Source organism: Paroedura picta, chromosome 10 (genome assembly GCF_049243985.1).
Source record: "Paroedura picta isolate Pp20150507F chromosome 10, Ppicta_v3.0, whole genome shotgun sequence".
NCBI lineage: Eukaryota > Metazoa > Chordata > Lepidosauria > Squamata > Gekkonidae > Paroedura > Paroedura picta.
Genome location: NC_135378.1, coordinates 65,438,805 through 65,462,923, shown reverse-complemented (window position 1 = coordinate 65,462,923; position 24,119 = coordinate 65,438,805). Strand labels below are relative to the sequence as shown.

The 24,119-nt window shown below is 39.8% G+C and overlaps 1 protein-coding gene across 16 annotated transcripts in view; it reads right to left on the bottom strand.

Annotated features, from left to right (window-relative positions):
- Positions 1-24,119, bottom strand: part of CAMK2D (calcium/calmodulin dependent protein kinase II delta) — a 146,466-nt gene that overhangs the window by 6,390 nt on the left and 115,957 nt on the right. For 11 of the 16 annotated variants that reach the window (XR_013224849.1, XM_077300485.1, XM_077300483.1 and 8 more), the window contains 3 exons: positions 21,361-21,420; positions 19,433-19,474; positions 15,530-15,578 (listed from right to left, as the gene is read on the bottom strand). Coding sequence is in view for 15 of the 16 variants with exons in the window: in XM_077300485.1 (XP_077156600.1) it covers positions 15,530-15,578; positions 19,433-19,474; positions 21,361-21,420 (151 nt within the window). In the remaining variant the exon portion in view is untranslated. The remainder of the gene's footprint in view (positions 1-15,529; positions 15,579-19,432; positions 19,475-21,360; positions 21,421-24,119) is intronic. The other 5 variants (XM_077300496.1, XM_077300494.1, XM_077300495.1 and 2 more) reach the window with 1 other exon arrangement.

The window sequence follows — 24,119 nt, the reverse complement described above, 5'->3', positions numbered from 1 at the left end:
TTCCTTTCGGTGATATCTACCTGTTACTAAGCATGCAAATATGGGAGACGGCTGATGGAGTAAGGCATGCCGATATGAAGGAAATATTGACTACTAAAGACTACTGGAGAAAAATGCAAGGGAAAGCAGTCCTATTACGTCTGGTAGTTTTTAAGGGGAAACTGCATTTGGGGAACTCTCTCCTAATTAGTGTTGCCAAGAAGTCCGGAGAAAAATGTCCTGTTTCTTTACTAGAAGCTTCACATGTTGTTTTGGGCAGCTGAAGCATTTCTTGGCATGGTGCTAAATAACATTATGTGATGAACTGAATTTGAACCACTAGGAAATGTGGGATATAAATGTTTTATTATACTTCCAAGGATGGGACACGATTATGGTTAATGGAAAGACTAAATGAGCCCTCTTATGCAAGTGTTCACAATAACAACCCAGGTCATTTGTCTAGAGCAGGGGTAGTCAAACTGCGGCCCTCCAGATGTCCATGGACTACAATTCCCAGGAGCCCTTGCCAGCATTCGCCAGCGAATGCTGGCAAGGGCTCCTGGGAATTGTAATCCATGGACATCTGGAGGGCCCAGTTTGACTACCCCTGGTCTAGAGCCTTGCCATTGTGGAACATATCCTGTCAGGGATATGTTATGGCTTAGGTTCTGTTTAATTTATATGAGTGATTTGTTTGCAAAGTTGAAATCATGTGATTGTCATTCTCCTTTCTCAGCTAATGCTGCAATTCCTGTAGTGCAATATATTGATGATACACTTCTTTCCTGTACTCATGTTGGCCTACAGTGCCTGCTGAAATCCTTCTCTCAGTAATGTATTGAGGGAAAATTGAAAATTAACAAATTGGAAATTAAGTTCAAGGTTATGACAATTACTAAACAACACTGACCTCCAATGTAAAGCTGGGAAATTAACAGGCAAAAAGCAGAACAAGTTAAAACTATTTTGATACCTGGGTTTACTCTTTCGACATAATTTGTCACGGAAACAACATATTGAGGAGGCCCAACACTAAGCTGTCCAAATGACTAATTCAATAACCGGTTATCTTTCTCTAAAGGAAGCCAACATGGCACTCTGAGTATATAATTCTAAAGCCGGAGCTCAGCTGCTATATGGTGCCCCAATCTGGATTTCTGATTGCAATGATCAGCTTGATACCTTTTCTGCCAGATTCTTTTGAAGAATCAAAGACGCTCCACACTGTGTGGCAGGAATTGTATTGAGAACTGAATTAGGCATGCATTCCCTTGAGGTAAGGGCCTGGGCATCTACCTTCAGATTCTGGCTCAAGCTAATTTTGCCTCTTTGGGAACAGGTGAGCTTTTTCTGTTGAACACAGATGCCTATAAAGCAACCTGGCAAAAACTGGTACCTCCTGCTTGGTTCAGCTGAGGATATGCCCTAATGATATTGATTGTCTCAGTCTGACTTCTATCAGAGACCTGATTTTCAGATGCCTTTATGTTGTAGATGAGTTCAGCAACAAGACACAGGCATGCAGAGTTTGTTTTCCTCTCTACTTTGGATTGGTATTTTCAAAATGCCACTGTACCTTGACTACCTGGGAGTTCCTAAAGACCAACAAGCCTTTACGTTGGTTCATTTTAACTCAAACCTCTAACCATTTTAGAAGGGTTCCATTAGCTGATAGATTTTGCAGCTGTGACACAGGGAGACTTGACACCTTGTTCCATGATTTACTGGACTGTCCAAAATTTCATAAGTAACAAACCACATTTCTTTTTAAAAGGACTTGGTTTGTCTTCCAAACAAATTGTAAGCTACAGATGGAAGAGATCATAATATTACCCTGGCAGTTGCCAATATTTCCCCCTAATTAAGTTCAATAGATAATCAGATTAGAATAATCCGGCGTTCTAGCTTTTATGGTTGTATCAGCAGTTATTATTATCATTATTAGAATTCTTTGCTGTTATTATTGTGTTTTTGTTGTTGAACTGTTTATGCTCCAGACTGAAGTTGTAAGAGCAGATCAGTCTAAAAAAAGTTTTAATAAATTAATGAATGGGGAAAAATTTCCCTTATGCCTCCATTAAAGGAAATGTTGATCCCCCCCCAATCCAGGCTTTTAGGTAACTCTACTTACAAGGAAAATGAATTCCTCAAATGATGTGAGATAAATTTCCTTCTCTTTCATAGCTTTTCAACAATATCCTCCTGCCAATCACAGTAATATAGCCTAGGAGGAACAGGAGGCACTCAGAAGAGGTGCCTTAAATGCGATCCATTGGAAATAAAAAAGGAAGACACACTCAATATAATGATTACATTTTTGGCACTGTTCTGCTGGAAAAAAGCCCAGGTCCAATCTCTGAGAAAAGAGCTACGATAATTAGTCTATTTATTATCACGATTTGTGAATGTATGTTCATGGACTAAAATACATCATCATTCGCTGTCAGAAACACCTGAGACATACTCGCCATTGCTCATTGAGTCCAAGTGATACCAAATGTAAATTTTGAGCAGAATGGTGATCCTCTGTGGGAACAAAAGGCACTGGGGAACTTGTGGCCTATGGACAAAGGAAGCTAGGACTTGCAAACAGCAAACTATTTGGCATAGTTCACATATGAGGACATTTATAGGGATAATAAGATGCATGTGAATGGGTTGTAGTTGAAATGGGGGATTTGAAATTGCTGCATCTATGAGGGGATCCTTTGGAGTAGCGATCCCCAACCTGTGGGCTGCGGACCACATGTGGTCCTTTGACTAATTGGAGGTGGGCCCCGAAGGACGCCTTCTCCCCCCCCCCCGGCCCTTTACTTCATCCCCCCCAGCCCTTTACAACACACTCTCTCATCACTCCCAGATGGGACTATCTCGTTGCAGAGAAACAAGCTCAGGGTTCCCATTGATTTGTCATTGTCATGAGTTAAAATTTCCATGAAAATAAAATGTTCCTTATGTTCATTGTTGTGGCGTGTCTATATCTTATTTTGAAGGGATGTTTAAACATTACCATAGCGATCAGAGAGCGTTAGGGCAGTGGTTGAGAGTAGAGGAGTAAACTACCCCCCCCCCACCGGGCCTCAGTAAAAGGCGTTGAGTGGTCCCCGGAGATAAAAAGGTTGGGGACCACTGCTTTGGAGTACAAGGAACTTCAGGACTTAGAATATAAAAACATAAGTCAGACCATGTTGCTAAAAACTGCTGTCTGTGACTCTGCAACTTGATTTCGTGAACCATTTGGTTTGGAACAGTACTAAAAACTCTTGGTGATGGGATGCAGGAACTCTTTGGAAGAATTATAGGATGTTTCTGGAGCAGCAAATTGGGAATGTGCATCATTGACACTTCTAGCGTACAGCTGAAAAAACATGCATCCTCAAAAAAACAATATTCAAATTGGAGCAATTCTTGCTTTCTACAATTGGGCACAGTAGTTACACTTCTGTCGTGACAATCTGAAATTGTAGCATAAGTAGCTGCCAATTCCTAAAAATTATGAGTGAATACACATGATAATATTTGAAAACATTTCGATACTGATAAACTGAATTAACATGCCTGTTTAATTGTAGACTCTTAGTAGCTTAGGTTCATGACTGACCAACCTATGACACAGGTCTCAAAGGCTGTGAGTATTTTTGGCACAACTGATGGGAACAGGAGTACTAATGCACTGAACGGAAGATGGTACTCTTTCTTAGTCTCTCACTTGTAAACTGGAAATCACAATTAGTTCTTCATTCTATTATACATATTCTATTATACATATTAAGAACCATTTTAGTTTGCTTGAAGCACTTCACATATAATTTTATGTTATTTAAAATCACTATACAGTTTGTCTTGCTCATCAGATGTTTCTGTAAAACAAATACTTATCTATATGCAGCTAACCAACAACCTTGAGCACAATTTCCTAACTCATGTTGCAGTACACTAAGCTACAACATAGACATTCAGTAAAGCCAGAAGTGGCAGCCATCTTTTCAAAAGTAACACCATGAATGGTGTGTCTCAGCATAATTTTGCTGAACAATAACCGAACACATACTTTCTATCCTCCCTTTATGTGATCTGGCTTTTACCGAGGTATATTGTGGGCTATTAATACACTGACCTGGGGTTTCATATCTGAAATAGAACCAGAAACAAAGTACAGGAGATGAGCTTGTGAAAGGACTTCAGGGACATGCAACAAACATTAACTTTGCCGCCCCCTACCAGTCTCATCCAAGCCTGGGGAAACTTCAACTCATCTGACCCCAAGCCTCAGGGACAAAGCAGGCTTTGTTGGATTATTTTACATGTATGGTTTTAAATATATATAGACTGATTTAATGTAAGAAGTTTTAACTGTTGTGAGGTGCCCTAAGAGTGCTGCGAGAGAGGGGAGGCCTAGAAATAAAAATATAACAACAACTTATATATGGGCGCCCTGGAAGGGCCTTTCCCTACCTACCTTAATGGACTCGGCCCTGCCTCCTCCTTTACTCCCACCTCCCTTCAGCATTGCAGGCAGTCTGGCCCTGCAGCTAACAAAGCCATGATACCTGTGGTGGCGGCACCCCAGAGGGAAGGAGAGAGATGGGACACTCCTACTAGTCAAGGCAGTACTGGCAGGAAGCTTCCCCCACTTCCCCTACCTCCCTCGGCCAGCTCCTGCTGTGTCCACCTTCACCCTGGAGGGTCGGTAGTTAGGACATGGTTGTAAAAATCAAAGGGGAGGGAATAGTTGTGATGTGGTATGGAGGGGGGGTCCAGACTGTCTTCTCAGTTCCTATTCTTCTTTCCAGCCTACATGAGGCGGAACTGTCATAGTAGTAGTAAAGGTGGGAGGAGGAAGTGAAAGGAGGGCAAGGGGTATGGGTAATGATGTCACTTCTGGTGATGTGGCCAGGTGACATCACTGCTGGGGTTCCCTGAAGTTTGAAAAATTATTTCAGGGCCTCCTCCATCGTTAGACGCTTGAAAAAGTCTGCTCAATCAGACCCGGCCTCCTTTTCCTTCCTTCTCAGTCTGATGTATCAGAGCCATGTAGTTTTTGCCTGAGTTATTTATTTATTTAGATATCTATACCACCCATTTCTTTGCAGCTGAGTAGTTACCCATTCTTCTCCTTGCAATATCTTCTACTTTCTTATATTTTAAAGTCCTAAGATGAACATGGTGTCCCCAATTAATTCTTATTTTTTTGTACTAGTACTTATAATTAGTACTTATAACTAGCTCAGCTTTAGGGCAGTAAACAGATCTCCCATGTTACTAGTGGGACCATGTTACTCGGAGTCTAGCACAATCTGTTCACACTCTCATCCAAGTGCCTCTTGGACCAAGCTCAAAAGTTTCATATTTCTTGGGCATTACTCACATGATCAATGCTTAATCTCAGATTAATGAAGGGAAGGAGCTAAATGTATGTAAATGAGTTAAATGTGTATAAATCCAAGTACTTCAGCTTCCTAGCTGTGTGCACAAGTCTGTTATGCACATGACATTAATTCATTCCTGCTCATGAACCAGAGCTGGGAATTCCTGTGGACAAACAACAAAATAACCTCCATGTGATGCTAAGCAACTGGCCTGTCTTTGAGCTTGCAATAAGATTAGAGAAATCAATGATACTGTTCATGACTTCAAATTTGAGCAGCCATGCAAGTACTGAGTGCAATCTAAAAACTTCAAAATCTAGAAAGGAAAGCTCATAATTATGTTCTTAGCCTCTGGACAAGGAATTATTTCTTTCAATTTGTTCCTGTTTAATAAGACCAGGCAGATTTGTATTTAAATCATGGCCCTTGAAGAGGCAAGAAGTTGTGGCTGTATGGATCACTTCATACAGCTTTATGCTGCCCACTGCTCTAATGTACTTATGCTCAGCCTCTTTAGAAGCACATGAACCACACCTGATCATCTCGAAGGTGTGTTGTGGCACAATCAGCTCACAGCAGAACAAAAACCTGAGGATCTGGTGACCACTTGTGTAAGCTTTACATACAACTGCAAGTGAAAACGATTACACTGAATTGAAATGTATACGCTGTATAGTGAAACGACCACAGAAAAAAAAGCTAGAGACATTTCTGTAAGTTAAGCTGTCATCTGTAGAGTGATTCAGCTTTTCTTTGTCTACTGCTCCAAGTGATTCACTCTGATTCACTCACTAATGATCTGGCAGGGCCTGTGTCAGTTGATTCTCTCTTCAAAACCTTAAAGAAAAAAGATTCTCCCTGACTCATTGCATGCCTTGGAGGAATTAAACGAAACCCAGTAATATCAGCAAATGAACTATCTTTTAGCCAAATACTCCCAACTGCTACTGTTCGCCCATACTGAGATGCTAGGCACCATGCCACATCCCACAGCAATAATTAATTAATTACCATTAATATTTCCCACACACATGTAGCTAATTTCAGTATTAGATATCAAAAGTGTGGTGATTTTAAAAAACTGCCAAGAATGAGAGCCTCCAATATCTATGATACAATTAATGTTGGGCAGCAGTGCCTTTTCCCTAATGGTGCATCACAGAAGGCTGCATTAAGAAAACATTTTAAAACAGTATGTGGCAGCCTTTTGGGTCCTGGCTCTGACCTGGTGGAATGAGCTCCTGGGAGAACTGACGGACCTGATGGCACTATCAGAATTCCACAGGGCCTGTAAAATGCCAGGTCTTTGGTTGAGGCCAGGTTGCTTAAGAGCATTGGGTCCCTACAGGCTTTGCTATATCATCGATGTAACTCTTTGTGGATGGTTGTGGAAGGTTTTTCTTTCTGCCATTCGGTGGTTTATGGTTTTAAGGATTGGAGATTTTATGGGTTTTTATGTAATTCGCCTTGAGTCCCACAAAGTTGGAAGGCAGACTATAAGTGTAATAAAATGAAATAAAATAACTCCCAACAAACTGCCTGTGTTCAATGGCTCACTGACTAGTTCTCATAATGCCACCAACCCTCACAAAGAGAGGTTCAAGACAGTTAAGTGAAACCACTTAATCCATGTTCACCTACTGCACACAAATGTGCCAATTTGATTTCAAGAGCACTGAACATAGCAGCTATAACAAGTAGGAACATGTCCTTGTTCAAGATAGCTGAAAAGCCTTGAATGCCTATCTGAATGGGGGCATTCCTCAATTCCAAGTTGTGTAATTTTTGTTCTGAATCTTTCCAAAATAAGATAGTGGGAACTGTACTGAGAAGAGGGAAAACAAAACTGCATGTGGTTGGACCCAGCCAATTTGACTCAGTCTTTCTCATTTCTCTTCTTTACTAGAACCTGTCAGTGGTTAGGTTTAAATGGCTGTTAGGTTTAAATGGCTGCCAACCATTAAGCATGTCAGTTTTACTCACTCTGCTTTAAAAATGTGGGCAAAAGACAATAAGATGCAATTCAATCAGGGCATCTGTATGGCCCCTTCCAACTCTATGATTCTAAGTAAAATGGACGGGTAAAATGGCTCACAGTAGGGTTGGGTGCTTTGGCCACCAAAGTGGCTGTTTGCATCCGAAGCAGCCAGTGCCATAGCGTGGGGGAGAGGGGTGGCACCGGAGCCAGTCGGCACATGCATGCAGGCGCTGCACCCATATGCGGACATCAACTGGTGCGCTGGTGCCCGCGCTGCCCCTCCCCCCTGCTGCTGGCTGCTTCGAGCATGAACAGCTGCTTTGGAGGCCGAAGCACCCAACCCTAGCTCACAGCCATTTCAACCTAACAACTGACTGGCACACCTGCCACACTGTAAGGCAGAAATGGCTCACAGCTACTAAAACCTAACAGCAGGGCAGGTCCTCCTATCAGCTGTTAAGATTAAATGGCTACAAGCCATTAAACCTGTCGGTTTTGCTTCCCTACTTCCAAAACTGGGAAACAAAAAAGACAAGTGAAATGGCTGCTAGTCATTTAAACCTACCAATGGTGTGGGTCAGCACATCAGCTGTTAGGTTTAAATAGCTGCCAGCCAGTTAACCCTTCTGAGGGAAATCTTTTTTCCGGCGCTATGGTAAGCCAATTCCTAAGGGAAATCTGAACTGGCTGGTTCGGTCTGGGCAATTTTTAAACTCAGCTCATTTCAGGGTTTGGTTTGGGGTTTACCTCAAACCCCAAACTGGAATTTTTAGGTTCGTGCCCATCCCTAATATCGACTAACAAGTACTGATATGACATTCATAATCATGTTTTCAAGCATCACAGCCACAAATAAAGAGGAACGAATTCATGTTTGTCTCTCATGTGAGACCAATCAGATGGGTCATAAGTAGAAATAAGATTATAAAATTGTTTTGCTTACAACAGATGGCTGATTTACAGGAGTATTCTTCCCGGCCATGATGCCGGTAATTTCATACTTGGTAGACAGAAGGGAGAGAAGCTTGTGTCCTTGCTGTTCCCTGCTTCTGAGCCAAAGAGCACATTTGAAACAGACAGAAAAAAACCATAAATCTAAAAAACACATTTGCACATGTGGCATCCATTAAGGATGGCCTCTAAACGATCCAGAGGTCATCAGTGTTTACCTAGTAATTATCAGCATTCTTTTCTGAATAAGACACAGAGACCTGCATTATCTTGCTGTCCATGCATCTGGTGAAGCTAGCTTTTGCATAGGCCAGTGAACACTATAGCTCAGCCAGGCTGTCACATAGGATCTCGTGGCCGGATCCTACACATGGGACTTGCTCCCAAACAAATATGTCAAAAGCTGCGGCTTCAAATAGATTTTTATTTGGGTTTTGCCACAAGCTAACATGACTGTAATTTCAGCATTGTCTTTACACCACAAATGATGTGTTTAACTTAAAAGGTGGCAAGATTCATAGCCCCAATGCTTATAAAACTGCAAGGGAAACAATAAGCAAGGTTCACGCTACAGACTGTATGGCCTTCACAGTGTTTACATAGAATATTTTAATGCTACACAGGAGACTATTTTCTCTTCTTTTAATCTCTGCCAGTGTCATACTGCTTGTCTCAGAAAGATGCAAAAAGTTTAGAATGGCTTTCCTTTTTAGCATTTGAATTAGATTACAGTCTATGTATCTACAGTATCCACAATTACAGAACAAGGGAAAGATAATTGTTTTTAAGAAAAAAAGGCTTATATAGAGATGAAAATATAGCTACAGTGGTAGCACATCTACATATAAGTTTTTATAAAAGGTTTCCAAATATTGAAAAATGAGTTAATACATAATTGTCATCTACATGCCATATATTCAAACACTGATACAGTTCTAAAGCTGGCAATTCATTAATTGACTGGAGTTGGGCATTTAAAGTATCCATAAATATTACCTGAATAATTTTATTACTAGTAGAATGAGAAAGCTGATTGCATTGCAAAAATACTGATTCTGTCTGCAGCAATAAAAGAGCTATTATGTCCTGTGGAGGGTTCTTAAAGACTGCACTTCAATGTACAAATGGCTCTCTCACATCAAACTGTGGTCCTTTTCTAACACAATTCCTACCCTTAAATGGGAGGTGGGGAGTGGCCTACAGAAAGGCAGTCGCTAAAAGCTGTGAGTGGGAAGAACCGTGGACTCTAAGGGAAAATTGGACGTGCCTAAATAAAGAAGCAAAGCGTGTAGAAGCATAAATGATTTGTTCTTCTGGTGCAGAGAACCATCTATTAGGAATTTCCCCACTGAAAGAAAGGGGACTGCTGTCAAAGTAGCTTGGACACATACTCACATATACTAACTTACATTTAAGTAAAATCTATAAAGATCATTAAGTTCCATCAAAATAAATGGGAACCATGCATTTATGCTCCAACACAGGGCATATTCATTTTGATGGGCTTGTACAGGAGGACTTCCCAACAGACTGTGCCTATAATAGACATAATGGGGATTTATAGAATTTATAAATGTCCATGTTTAAAAGTAATGTTTAAAAGTATTTTATTTAAGCCTATCATGAATGCAGACATATTTTAGAACAGCAATAATTACCAGGTCCACGACAATTATTAGAAAATTCTGATACAAACTATCTACAGCAGGGGTTCCCAACCAGAGATCCAAAGCCCTCCAGTGGTCTGCGCAAGTTCCAGGAGTCCAAATCCTCTTGTAGTTTCTGTGCCTGGGAAGGGGTGGAGCCTGCATGGCTACCCAAATCTTGACCCCCCTCCTGTCTCCCCCTCCAGTTGTTCTTTAACCTACCTATTAACGTGGATGGTGAGGTCACTTCAGATGTTATGTTACGTTTGGGCAACATGACAGGGAGGCATGGCCACCTGATCACTTCTGGGGCTCTTTGAAGGCTGAAAAATTATTTTAGGAGCTTCTCCATGGTCAAAAGATTGAAAAAGGCTGCTCTCCAGTATAACCATATGACATTAAGACCCGGCTTTACTGTAGATCAGTGCAAATCTTTTCTTAAGCACATCAATCTATTTCCTCTAAGAGATATGAATACAATAGCACTTTATATTAAGTATCTTCTCCTACATGCAATTTCTGCTTTTGGTTATGGCTGTAACAATATAACATTTTCTACTTCAATCTCTAAAAAACAACAGAGGCCACTACTTTCAATATTTGCCACTTTCTTCATGTCTAACCTTTTTGAACAATTCTGACCTTACCTTACATCTTGAACTCCTGTACAACTAAATTGGGTCTTTAAAGAAATGTATGGATTCGTCAATGATTAATCCATAGATAGCCAACTTCCCCCCTTTCCGATTTTTAAGAAATTTACAACAAATAAAACCAAGACAGCAAAAAATGACTGCAATCCTCAGCAGATTTACATCTTTCCATTGACTTTCAATGGAATTAGAAAGATGGACTTCTGTTTAAGATTACGCTGTGTCTTAAAACAATCTAGAGTAGAAGCAGTAGAGAATAAAGTCTGAATGTTGCACATAAAAAGGGCAAGTATTAACACAGAGAGGCCACAGTCAACATGAAGTTGGGATGGTGACTCTATAAAAGAGTACTAAAAAGATAAAGGTAAAGGTATCTCCTGTGCAAGCACCGAGTCATGTCTGACCCTTGGGGTGACGCCCTCTAGCGTTTTCATGGCAGACTCAATACGGGGTGGTTTGCCAGTGCCTTCCCCAGTCATTACCGCTTACCCCCCAGCAAGCTGGGTACTCATTTTACCGACCTCGGAAGGATGGAAGGCTGAGTCAACCTTGAGCCGGCTGCTGGGATCAAACTCCCAGCCTTATGGGCAAAGCTTTCAGACGGCTGCCTTACCACTCTGCGCCACAAGAGGCTCTTATAAAAGAGTACTAGTACTACCATATTAAAATTCTGTGGGGAGCTGACAAGTCCTGCAGCATAGCTCTTCTGACCTTTGCACAATAAACTGATACATTGTTGGCTTTCCTCCAATCATCCCCTTCCCACGTGATGAAGTACCTACATAAATACCAGAGTTCTAATGACAAGACACAGTACATTGCATAGATTTCTTCATGTAACATCTAGGCAGCATGTGAATACCAAGATCTATGTCACAGAGTCTGTGTGATACACTGATTTATAGCATAATCATATTATCCCATGATTCTTAGAAATGAATTGAGATGTTTAAGAAGACAGTCGTGCTCTCATTGGGGCTTCCCCAGGAGAATTTTCTCACCGACTGGGTTTCTGCTCTGCACTGTTTTAACGAGAAAGCCTCCAAATGTCAGAAAGAAGACCAGATTACACATTCAGCAACATCAATGCAAATAGTCCTAAAATATGTATGATTTTTCTATATAACATTGCTCACAAGTTTTTTTTATTTCCTGCTTTTCAATTAAGATAATGTAATTATAATTTCTCCAACTTTGTTCGCAGTGACTTCCTAAACAAGCTCTCTCACAGCACATCAATCAATTATTGAATCATTCATGGAAGCGAGATATTTACCAATTTCAGTAGAGAAATAACATGTTATCATATTGGAATAAGCTGCACTTTAAGGCCAGCCCTAAATATGGGTTTGGATCCTGAATTAAAAATCTGCAGACAGAAGGGAAATGTTCATCTGTCCCCATTATCTGCAGCAGACCTCCCCAAGCCATTCCCCCCGCCCCATTTATCCTCCAGGAGCAGCATATGAGGACACATTTGGGGCTTCAGCAGGAGGGGGAAGGCAGGGAGATCATGCTTCATGAAAATTTTAGTTGGGAACCAAGCCATGGATTGCTTATTCCATTGTGTGTAGAAGTGGGGTAAGCGAGTTGTCCATCTCTCAACTTACACAAAAGAGAGGAAGGAGTGAACGGGAAGGAGTCAGATTCATGCAAATGATTCTGTGCATGTGAAAGTTTCTTGGACTTTGCCGCCGAATTCATGGAAAGAAACACAACATATGAACAAACAAAGATGAGGAGGTAGAGTATGATCAGAATCCTCAGAAGCCATTGGCAGCAGGAGTGGCCGCTGAGACACAAGAAGGATGGTAACCGGTAAGATGAAGAAGCAATGGGAGAAGAGGAATGGTGAGCAGAACATGAGGACACCTCCATGTCACCCTCCTTTCTGAGAGCTGTATGTAAGCATGCAGATGTGAGGAAAGAACAGAAAGAAGGCCAAAACAAAAAGAAAACAAAATGAGGAATTTAATCACATACAAACAAACAAACATTTCTGAATATAACAAGAACCCTTGTGAAAAAGAAGCTCAGCTACGAGATTAAGGGATAGGTATTCATCACAATGGTCTCTGTTCAGATGCCAGCATAGGAGCATGAACACTTTTGAATTCCATAATATAGTATTAAATAATAATTATCCACTTTTCTCCCCAAACAAATCAGTGTATCTTAAGTTAATTTGGTTGTCTCACTGTAGTTCAGCTATTGTCAATGCAAATGAGTTAGAATGATTTTGAACATAAATGATAGATTGCATTTATAGAATAACTGATGTGCTGATAAGAATACATAAATTACTGTGAAAAGTCCTACAAATGGCAGTAAAGAGAGTCTGTATTATGCAGCTTGGGGCTAAAAATATGGTCAGTATTTTAAGACCTACTGATAGATAATTTGTATTCCTACACATCTAAACTGGTATTTTGTACAGAGTCAAGAGGTCTGGCGCAGAATTTGGCTCCCCATCTGGTCTACAGTAATCTCAGGAACTAGAAACAAAGTGAATAGGTTTTCAAGGGGCAGCCAATACTCAGCAAATGGGAATTTAATATAATAGTAATAATAGAACAAAGAATACAATAGAACAAGTTTCAGTCCAGGGGCAACTTTAAGATTAGCATGCACACGAAAGCCTGTGCCTTGACTAAAACTTCGTTAATCTTATAGGTACCACTGGTTTCAAACTTTGTTCTGCTACTTCAGATCAATATGGCTACCCACCTGAACCAATGTTATCATAATAATCATTGTTACTATTGTTAATGGACTTTAAATTTTTAAATAGTCAATACTGAATTTCAAAGTTTGATATTACGTAGGCTGGTCTGAACTTTCAGATGAGATGAGGTATACATTTGAAAATAAATACACAAAGCAGGTTAGGATACTGATTCCACCACATACCAAAAAGACTTTTCCTTTAACCTACTGTGTCAAGTTGGCTACCTGGGAGCAAGTCCCTTTGAAACCAGAGCTACAAGTTAATTGGAGTTATCTAGGGGATCCAGGGGATATGAAAGATTTTGATCCAGAAAGAGATCCTATGATGCAGATAAAGTATCATTTTGTCTTGCTTTCAGGAGGAAAAAAACCCCTCTGTAAAAGGTACCAAGAAGTCCTCATGCCACACAGGGAGCATTTCCAGACTGAAATAAGATAAATGGGTAGTCACATGTGCTATTCCTGTGGGGCTTTTCTTTTGTTCACACTGTGTTTAGATAAAGGATAAACACCATACAATCATATCTAATGGTGTTGATCTCATTATGGTAACAGAGAACAAAGGATTCTGTGGCATGCAAAACAAATCAGATCCCTGGGAAATGCTGGCGGAGGCAACCATATTATCTATTCTAAAAACATTACCTTGACTAAAAGAAAGATAGGGAAAAAGAAGCCAGATTACTTCTATGCATTCACATTTCATCTGGAAATCTGAAGTCCCCATGAAATATTATCTTATCTTTGCTTGACTAATAACATTTCTGACTTGCATTTAGTAGTGAGTTCAATTGCCTCACATTATCAGATCCTTGCTGTAATAACATGAAAGGGTGTTATTGAACAAGTGCAACAAGTTCCATTAATCTGAAAAGCAGTTGTATGCAATACAAATAGACTGTGAGCGCTGGGGCCCACTGAGTCTTGTTTCACACTCTAACATGCTTTTTTCATGTAGAAATGATATCATAAACTCCATATCTTGTGCAGTTTCCCAACATCTATCTATAATAAAGAATGATATAATATATTTTTTTAAATTTTTAAATTTCCAAAAATGCTCAGGGGGGGTATTACTACTACTACTACTACTACTACTACTGTCTTACTAAGTTGTGTCATGAAAACCAGCCCAACCTAAGTAAACAATAATTTGGATGAATCACATCCTTAGGGAATATAAAGAGTATTAAAGCAAAAGGAAGAAGTGGGGAAATTAAATTGAAAAAAACAGTTCCTGGGCCAGAAAACTCCAAACTTGGCATCTGAACAGATTTTCCAAAATGCAGTTTATTAATTTTGCAATGAAAAGATATTATTGGGAACTGAAAAAGAAAATGAGAAGGCATACATAATTATGACTGCAACATAAAATTACAATTAATTAATATTTTCTATTTCTGAAGTTTTAATTACAGAGCAATGCAGCACATGTTTATTCAGAAAGGAGTGCTGAGAAGAGTGCACAGGAGTACAGCTTTCATTAATCAGAGGTCTGGTTAATAAGACCTTCACATGTGAGGATAAGTCTTTCAGTAAGGTGGTATATGCTTATGATTTCCAATTTTAAAAGGCCCAGATAGTTCTCCATGGTTAACGTTTGCAATGTTCAGTCCTATATGCATGGTACACCCAACCTAAGGATTATGACCATATAGGGAACTTGGACCTAAGAGTGGAGTGCCAGATATATGGAGAAGGAATCCACAGCCTTGTTTCTCTGTCTTTTGTGGAGGAAACACATGATCCAAACCCATGACAGTCTGCTTATCTGAATTTCCACTTGAGTTTCAGTGAACAATAAGGCATATAAAAATAACATATATCACTGATGATATTAAAAGCTAGTCTGATATCACAGTAAAGGCTGTGGCATAGAGTAATTCTTCATACATATTAAAATTCCACATATATCACAGCGTGGCTAAATTGGAGGGGTTGGGGCCAGTGATTGATGGGTAGGAGGAAGCTTGGCCTGCATCAGTTTCTCTCTGTTATTTTTCACCCAGTCACTCTGTTAAAAGGGATTAAGGAGAGGGAGTTATGATGTGCCACCACTGATCCAGTGATCAAGAGAGAGAAAATAAGACATACTCAGTTTTTATGATCATGTTTCCCCGAGATCATTCAGAAGCCGTACATGTAAATATATAAAATACATATAATACTGACATCGAATTAAATCAGATGTTAGCTGCTGGAAAATCTCTTTTTAAAGCATACCTTTTACATCTTCATCTTCAATGGTTGTGTTGGAGCTCTCTGTGGATTCCTGTTGAGAAATAGAACAGAAATTCATTAACTGATCCCCTATTCTTGATTTCATCCTTACAGGATTTACAATTGTTATACAAATCATGCAAAGCCCAGAAGTGGAAGCAGACCGCGCGTGACTGCAAGGCACACACAAACAATCACAAAGAGTGACTGCTTCTACTTGAAACCCAAGGTCAAGCAGTTCCAAAAGGGAGCATTAAAAAACAACAACACATATTCCCTGTTGTCTTGCTTTAGACTCCACAGGAATATAATGGAAATATTACTGTAAAAATGGACTCTCTTGGGCCATTGATGATACTTTTTAGACAGATAATGGTGAATCATATTAGCTGGCAACCAGAATGACCCACGGTAAACCTGGTTGGTATGCATGACAAAAAAGACATGCCATTCAGAAATTTGAACATACTTGCAGCCTGATGTACATTAAATTTATGGAAGTAAATGCTAATCAGCCCCTACTGATTTTATGTGGCTAAAATCCAATCTGTGGTTTTCTATCAAGATATGTTTTAGATCGATGTATTTTTGTTTCAGTTTTGAAGATTCATATTTCTAGGGATCCAGGGAATTGTACTGCTGAATGTCTTATTCTTCTAAGAAGTTTTGGGTTGTATTCCTCAAACTCAGACAATCTATGCCCCCCTTAGTAATAGGGGGCAGGAAGGGGATTTTTTGTCATCATGTTGGGATGGTTTTATGTCTTTTACTGGAAATTTTAATGGGTTTTAAGACATTGTGACCCGCCATGAGCAGTCTAGGGAGTGGCAGGAAATAAATCTGAAAAAGATATATATATATATATATATATATATATATATATATATATATATATATATATATATATATATATATATATATATATATATATATATATATATATATGACAAAACATTTTCAGAACTGAAAGGGGTTTCAGAGCTAGTCTGTGACATAGCATAGCAGTCTTTAGTGCCAAGAAATTAAGTCCAGACTGCCACGCTGAACTGCACTTTGAATCTTGGCCACCATTTTAAGGGTAAGCCAAATCAAAGAGATAGGTAGTTACTGGCTACTTATTGAGATTAAAGACATTTGCTCAGAACAAGGGCTTGTTTTGTATTTTTCTGCAGATATAGCATTGGCTGCCAGTTTACAAATTCAGTGGTTCATCCGGCAGCTATTTTAAAGTCACCACCTCTGTCAAAAAGGCAAGCATCTCTGATTGCTTTCAGAGTTTTATGCATTACAAATAAGAAGAAAATTAGGCTTGTACACCCAGAAGGACACTGTCAAAGCTTATAATATGTATATATACTATATATTTTTCATATAGCTACTTGTTACAGAACAAACTTTTAAAACAGTCTTTCCCATTAAAAAAATTAGTAGCCTAACAGTAGTAAGACAGGCATGTCACAATAAGGAATAGCTAATCATAAGGTTGTAAATAGTCCCTAACAATGGCCTGAGTATGAAGGGGTTAGGAAGAAGTTGGATCCTGTTTCCCTTTCTAGAAAGAAAGGAGTTGGGTTTCTTTGTTTTCCCTTTCTGGTCACAAATGTTAACATGGGTATGTTTGGAAAAAAGTAGTATATGAAAACTTTTCAAGTAACATCTACAGGCTTGTTTCCAAGGTCTGATCAGTGATTTCAGATGTTTGGTTTGTATAATAAAATGGCTACCCTAAGCTTCAACAATGTCCTTTTGTGTTTTCACAAGGTAGAGTCAAATTAAAGTTTTGAAAAGCTAAATGCAATACTGACTATTAAAAAGACAAGATGTATGTGAAACCAATGGATATATCACTAATTCCATCCCTTAAACCCGCATCCCAACATCATCCTCTTAATCGAAATAGACCATCATGCTCTGTCTTGTGTTAGAATGCTCAAGAGTCGAACCACATACACAGATGTATCATGCGTCAAAGGTTATATAACACACCGTTGAAAATGTTTACGGAGTCCACACATGTTCAAGAAGAAATCCCGTACGCTAGCTCACTGAAGAAGCAGCTGGCTCCACGGAAGCATTCATTTCTCCCATAATGTTAAAACAGGGGTGGGTTTTTTTTTTTGGGGGGGGGGGTAATGGAACAACAGCAATTTCTCTAACAAGTGATTTTCTTGGCTAGGTTATGTTTTTGGTTTTAGGGTGAAGGGAACGGTTATACCTCAAATTCGCCCCTATCCTACCAATGCAGTCACGCTAAAGAGCCATTATGTTTCATTTCCTTTGGTTTTGCTACTCTGTGGTCAAAATCTGATGCTAGTAAAAATGTAGGCTGTCAACTGCGCTTTAGCACCACATGAAAGGCAAAACATGATTCACAAGCAGATAGCAGCAAAGTAAATGTCACAATCTACCTTATGTAAAAATAGGTCTGAGACTACAAAATAAATATGGGAAAGGAAGGGGAGATGTAAAAACAATACAGCCCAGGATACATGCTAGAGGAAGGACATTGACCTTATGCTGCTGCTCAAACACAATCTTGAAACACAAAATGGTGCCACCACAAATAAATTATAGGAGATCAATCAGGCAAGGGTACGGATGTCTGTGCACACAGAGACATTTCCTTTGATTAGTAGGCGATGAAGCACTAAGTATGCTATTCCCCAGTCCAGGAACAGGCAACTTGTTCAGCACTGAAAACTACTTGGCATTGACAATGACAAATTTAACTCTGCAACAATGACAAAAAGCTAGAAGAGGTTTTGTTTTTGAAAATGAAGGCTGTAATTCCCAAGAGCCTTGCAAGAATGAACAGGTAGCAGCTCAACCACTGCAAGTTGCCCTCTCTTGGCTTAGCTCATTTCCAAGACCATGCAAGGGGGTACGGGGGAATCTACAATGCAAAAACATTTATAACACATGCTTAGCTATCATGAACAATGGCGCAAAGAAAATAAAGGGCTAAAAGGCATTACAATAATTCCAGTGAAATCCAAAGATCATATTTGCCACCCCAAGGATGAGCTGCTGAATGATCTTCTCAAAAAAGGCTGAAGTTCCATGAAGAAATCAAGCAACGAAAAAGGGGTGAGATGCTTCTGGTCCATGGGTCCCCCTGCACAAAGCCCACAGACCATTCTGGTTTTATCTGGCCCCATATATTTCTACCAATGGCTCATATCAGCTAGATATGAACATTTAGCAATTAGGCCTTCCCAGGAAGGAGAAGACAGCCTGGGTTAAAGCGTGAGTAATATTTTCATTGCCAACAGCTGACTTGTCCATTCTTCACTCACTGCAAACATCTTATGCAGAAAATGGTCAGAGAAAGCAGACAGTAACATGAATGGGCATTTGAAAGAGAGGTGTGTATGGGGATGTATGTGAACTAGTATGCAGACACTGTACACTAATCTGGGTGCCGCGCACTGTTCAACTTAAAATCTGAAATATGTGCCAGACAAAAACCAAACCAAGACCTCGCCTCTCTTTTACAACAAATAATAAGCATGCTGAGAAACACAAGATGGAATTAATCTCCAGTGGTGCCCTTCTTGAATTTCAGCAAATGGACAGCCTTAACATAAGCTCTGCATCTCAGAACAACCTTCTTTTTCTCCTTAAGAATGTGTGGTATTAAGCCAGAGGCCAGAGATGAACACCAGTACCAGAGAATGGCTTCTGCCAGAAGTTATAAACCCTCGACTTCAACTGACCTCTGCTACAACAGAGGGAACTTGGAAATGTACAGAAAAAGTCCCCTACAGAAGGAAGTCTTTTAAGGAGTGAATCCCTCAGTGAAGTTCTGTTTAATAAGCACACAGTGTCTTGGAATACTGAATGGAATGTAGAATTTGAAAGAGGAGAGCAGTGATTTTTTGTTTTTTGTTTGTTTGGTCTCTATACCTTATTTCCATCTGGGTTGTGGATTACGGTAGTTTGGGGCTCCTGAGTGAGAACAAAATGGAGAGAGAGAGAGAAAGAGAGAAAAAAACAGTTCTGGGTAAACAGTTTTCTCAGTACTGAGAGGGAGAACAAGAAGAGCCAGATGACAAGTGCTAAGCACTGACAAAAGCCAAAGCAACGTTAGCTGGTGCCAGAGGATGAAACTGGCAAGCCAGCGGGAGAGCCTGTTGTATCTATTGCAGCCGCATGCAAGACCTTATTCATGATCAACACATACACACACAGGGCTTTGAAGCTCTGGAGATCAAATGAGGCATTCAGTTTTCCACTGTCCTATATCAAACCCAACCCTTGCTTTTTACATCACAGCTTCTACAGAAAATATGGTAACCTATGCAAATGAATTGATTCATACAATAGGAAGTACTCTAGATAAAAAAGGGACCATACGGAGCTTAGTGGGGCAGAGGGAGGAAATAACAAAACAGACAACGCTAGAAGCAGGAGGAAGTGTCACTCTGACCCATTATGCACGGGGGTTTTAGCGCACATTCGGGGTGGAATGGCGGCGACTAAAATCACCGATAACGCACGGAGCCAGCTGCAACCGGCCGCAGCTTTGGTGCATGCCGCCGAAAAAGCCGCGTCAGTGAAACGCGGAAGAAAGCGCAGCTTCCGGGTGACCGGGGCGCAACCAGAAGCGGCGCCCGGATCGCCGCGTGCATAATCGGTTACTCTGGGTTTTGCCGCCGTCGCACCCCACACCGTACATAACCGGTATGCATCGCGTCTTCCCCCTCCACGTTTTCCATGTGACCCGAAATCGCCGTTTCGGCGGCCGTGCATAATGGGCCTCTATGATCCATTTTATACTGCAGACATTAATGAAAACTCATAAAGAGTAACAATGGAAGATAGCACTATTTAATCCAGGGGTAGTCAAACTGCGGCCCTCCAGATGTCCATGGACTACAATTCCCATGAGCCCCTGCCAGCAAATGCTGCCAGGGGCTCATGGGAATTGTAGTCCTTGGACATCTGGAGGGCCGCAGTTTGACTACCCCTGATTTAATCCATCAGCAAAAATATTTCAAGGCTTGAGGGCACACAAACACATATCATTCAAAGACATGTTTGGCAATGGCTTTCAAAAGCGATTAGGGGGAATACCTGACAAAAGAATCTTTCAAGCCATTGCTTTTTAAAATACTTGGCCATAGGCTCTTTGGGCATTCAACTGCGGGCACTTTTTAGTCTCCAGTACCTTACATCTATTTGTCAAAACACTGAAGATGAGATGCCTCTTAAAAATTTGTAATTGGCTGGATTTAATTTGAAATTTTTCTTGCACAGCCTTGAGAAATGGAGATAAGGAGCAAAAAGCAAAATTGTGATGTATGAATAGTGCAACTAGAAGGGTAGCCACAGTTCATAACAAGCCTTAGGACTAGATGCCTCTTGATCTCCATTAAGTAGAGTCTTGCAAAGTCCTGTTGGGCTTTCTGAGAAAGCAGGGACAGAAAAGCGGAATAAGGTCTATTAGGTTGTTGCCTAGTAATAATCTTGTTAGCTCTCCTTGATTTTGACATTCATATATATGATTTGAAAAAACAGCATTCTACAAATTCTGAATCATCAGTTGAAGAGCTAACGGCAACACAAAAAGCGTAATCTAAAATTTCTGACACACAGCATGCAAAGAAGTCCAGCTATGGGCTACCAATTCTACTGCACAATGACATCCATTTACCAAGTCACACTGGCTAACCAGAAACACACACTTTTCACAATGAACTGCCTGTTAAAAATGCAACCCCTCATTTCTCAAGGAACAGAGGGGAAAAGATTCAGAGTTTTGGAAAGCAAACAAAGTAAAAGAGAAAAACCAGAAATGGAACTCAAAAGTTATAGGAAAAATCCAGGTATACCAGCGCCGGGGTAGGAATATTTTCTTTGGGGCTGGTTACCACGTTGGTTTTGTTGTTTATCTGTAGGTATGCAGAAAATAGAAACAGACAAGCCTTAGACCTCTCAATGTGTTATCATATCTATATCTCCCTATATAGAACACCTATATACAGATATAGATATGGAAATAAAGACTTACAGAAGAATGAAGGCATAAAACTCAAAAGGAACAATGGCAACAGATTTGGTAGGAACTATAGCGGCTTCTCCCAAGGCAATTCAGAAATGCTCTAGGAGGTGCTGTATAGCTTGGATATGGTTTTCACTGAGATTCTATAAAAGTAGCTTAAAACCAAGAAATGGGTAGTTAATGCAAAGTTAAGAAAGAAAGGGCTTACATTTCCAGAGACCCATTGACCATCTTCCTATTTGCATGTGACACTATGAAATTGAATGTACCTATTTGGGCTTTATGTGGAAACCAACAGCACTGGAGATTCATCTACTCATTATAGTCATGTGAGACTCAAGCTGCTGCCATGGTTACAGCAAAGTGAATCCTTGCTAGCTGGGAACTGAACCTAAAACCTTTCCAAATCACATTTATACAGAAATGCTTATAATTTTCAGATCTAGCATGTCCAATTCATTATGTCATAAGACATGTCTTCTGCAGTCTGCAGCACAGGCAGGATATTGACGTACAAAAAGAAATCAATAAAACAGCTGTTTCAAAAATACCTTCAATTTTCCAGTGCAGGAATGAATCTTACAGCATGACACAATACATTTTTCTTTCTCTGGGCACAGCCGGAATCCCGCCCAAATCAAATCAATCTCTCTGTAGCTTAAAACCAAACAATTCTAGCACCTTATTGTTCAATTAAATCCGATGTCCTTTTAAAAATCAAGGCAAAACAATAAGTTTCTAAACGGCAATTTTAGGCAGAAGGCAGATGAAACTGCCATTGTATTTCGCATTGGTCACTGATTGCTAATGGATTTTAGAACATTTTTAAAAACTCCATGGGAAAAAAGTGGAACTGTTTGAAAGCCACATCGCTTCAGAAATCCACTGTATGAAAACTCTGCCCTGTATCACTTTACTCAAAATTGGGCCAACAATGCATAACATCTGGTTCAGAACAATAATGTGAACATCTTCTATGTAAGTATGGGTTATGTCTTTTTATATTTTCAAAGGACATTATAAATTCTGTGAAGATTGCATATTAGCGTGATACTTTCTTAAACTGAAAGCAGCAAATATTATCTCACAGCCTAACATGTTGAACTAAATAAAAACTGTGCTATGAAAATAATAAGAGAGCCAGTTTGGTGCAGTGGTTAGGAGTGCGGACTTCTAATCTGGCATGCCAGGTTCGATTCTGCACTCCCCCACATGCAACCAGCTGGGTGACCTTGGGCTCTGATAAATTTGTTCTGACCGAGCAGTGATATCAGGGCTCTCTCAGCCCCACCCACCTCACAGGGTGTTTGTTGTGGGGAGAGGAATGGGAAGGCGACTGTAAGCCGCTTTAAGCCTCCTTTGGGTAGGGAAAAGCGGCATATAAGAACCAACTCTTCTTCAACTCTTCTTCTTCATAATTAAGCTGTGTCCTTTAAAAATATCAAGATTTTACTTCAAATTTTTAAAGTTTCTCCAAACTTATACTTGTAGTACACATATGATGTATGGTAGCAAACAAAGATGCTCATGGAATCTTAAAAAAAATATCAAGATCAAATCTAGTTATCATAAAAACTTCTGTTTGATGGGGGAATCATATTGCTTTTGCAAGTGCTGGACATAACAGGTAAAATACTTGAGCTGCACATGAGGTAGATGGAAAGTTATGCTCATCACAGAAAGTAAAGCATTATGTATAGAAAAATTTTAAAAAACCCAAAATGGAAACAGAAACTTTCCCAGGTGACTATAAAAACCAAACTCAACTATATAACTTATAAAAGAAAACAAAAGCAAATAATTTATTCATTCATTTTGCCAATAAATAAATACATTTAATTTGTGGCATGAAATTTCCATTTATTATATTAAATTATCCACATTAAAAAACCACTGAAGCTCTGAATAGAGGTGAATTTGTCAGAGGATGGCAGTAATTGTCTGAACACATAACTTTGAGCCACAGCACTAACATCCTAACGTGTGTTGTGCATGTTGAATGTTGCTCATGGAAATATCAAGGCAGCCTTTGGCAATAGACGTTATCAGCTTTGATTACTCCTCCACAAAATGTTAACTATGTGCCTTGAAGAATTTTTGTAAGGATCAAGTAAATAAAGTTGGCACATGGTTTAGCTAATAGCTTTCATGCTGAGACAAAGTACCGTGCTGGGGATTTTGGGTCTTGTACTTCATTCTCATCCTAAATATCAGCATTGATCAACACCTAGCTCTTGTATACCATTAGTAATCCTTACAATTGCCCAGTGATCTCATAATAACATTGTAGCTTAGGCAAGCATCGTGACACTTATTTATTCTTTTACTCCGAATAAGAACAAGATTTAATGCACATAAAAGGGGAGATTTCTCCAATGCAGTTAAATGACAACAATAAAAACAAATGGGTTCTGAAATATGGCAGTAACGGTTTCCCCAGTAATACGGAAATGTTTTAGTATGAAATAAATGTCAGGACTCTGGGCAACACTAGGAAATAAATTGTTATCTTTGGCTACTTGCTAACGCCATTTCATCTAGCTCCCATATTGATGATGAAAAGGTCTGACAAAGAGTCGTCGTGTTTCA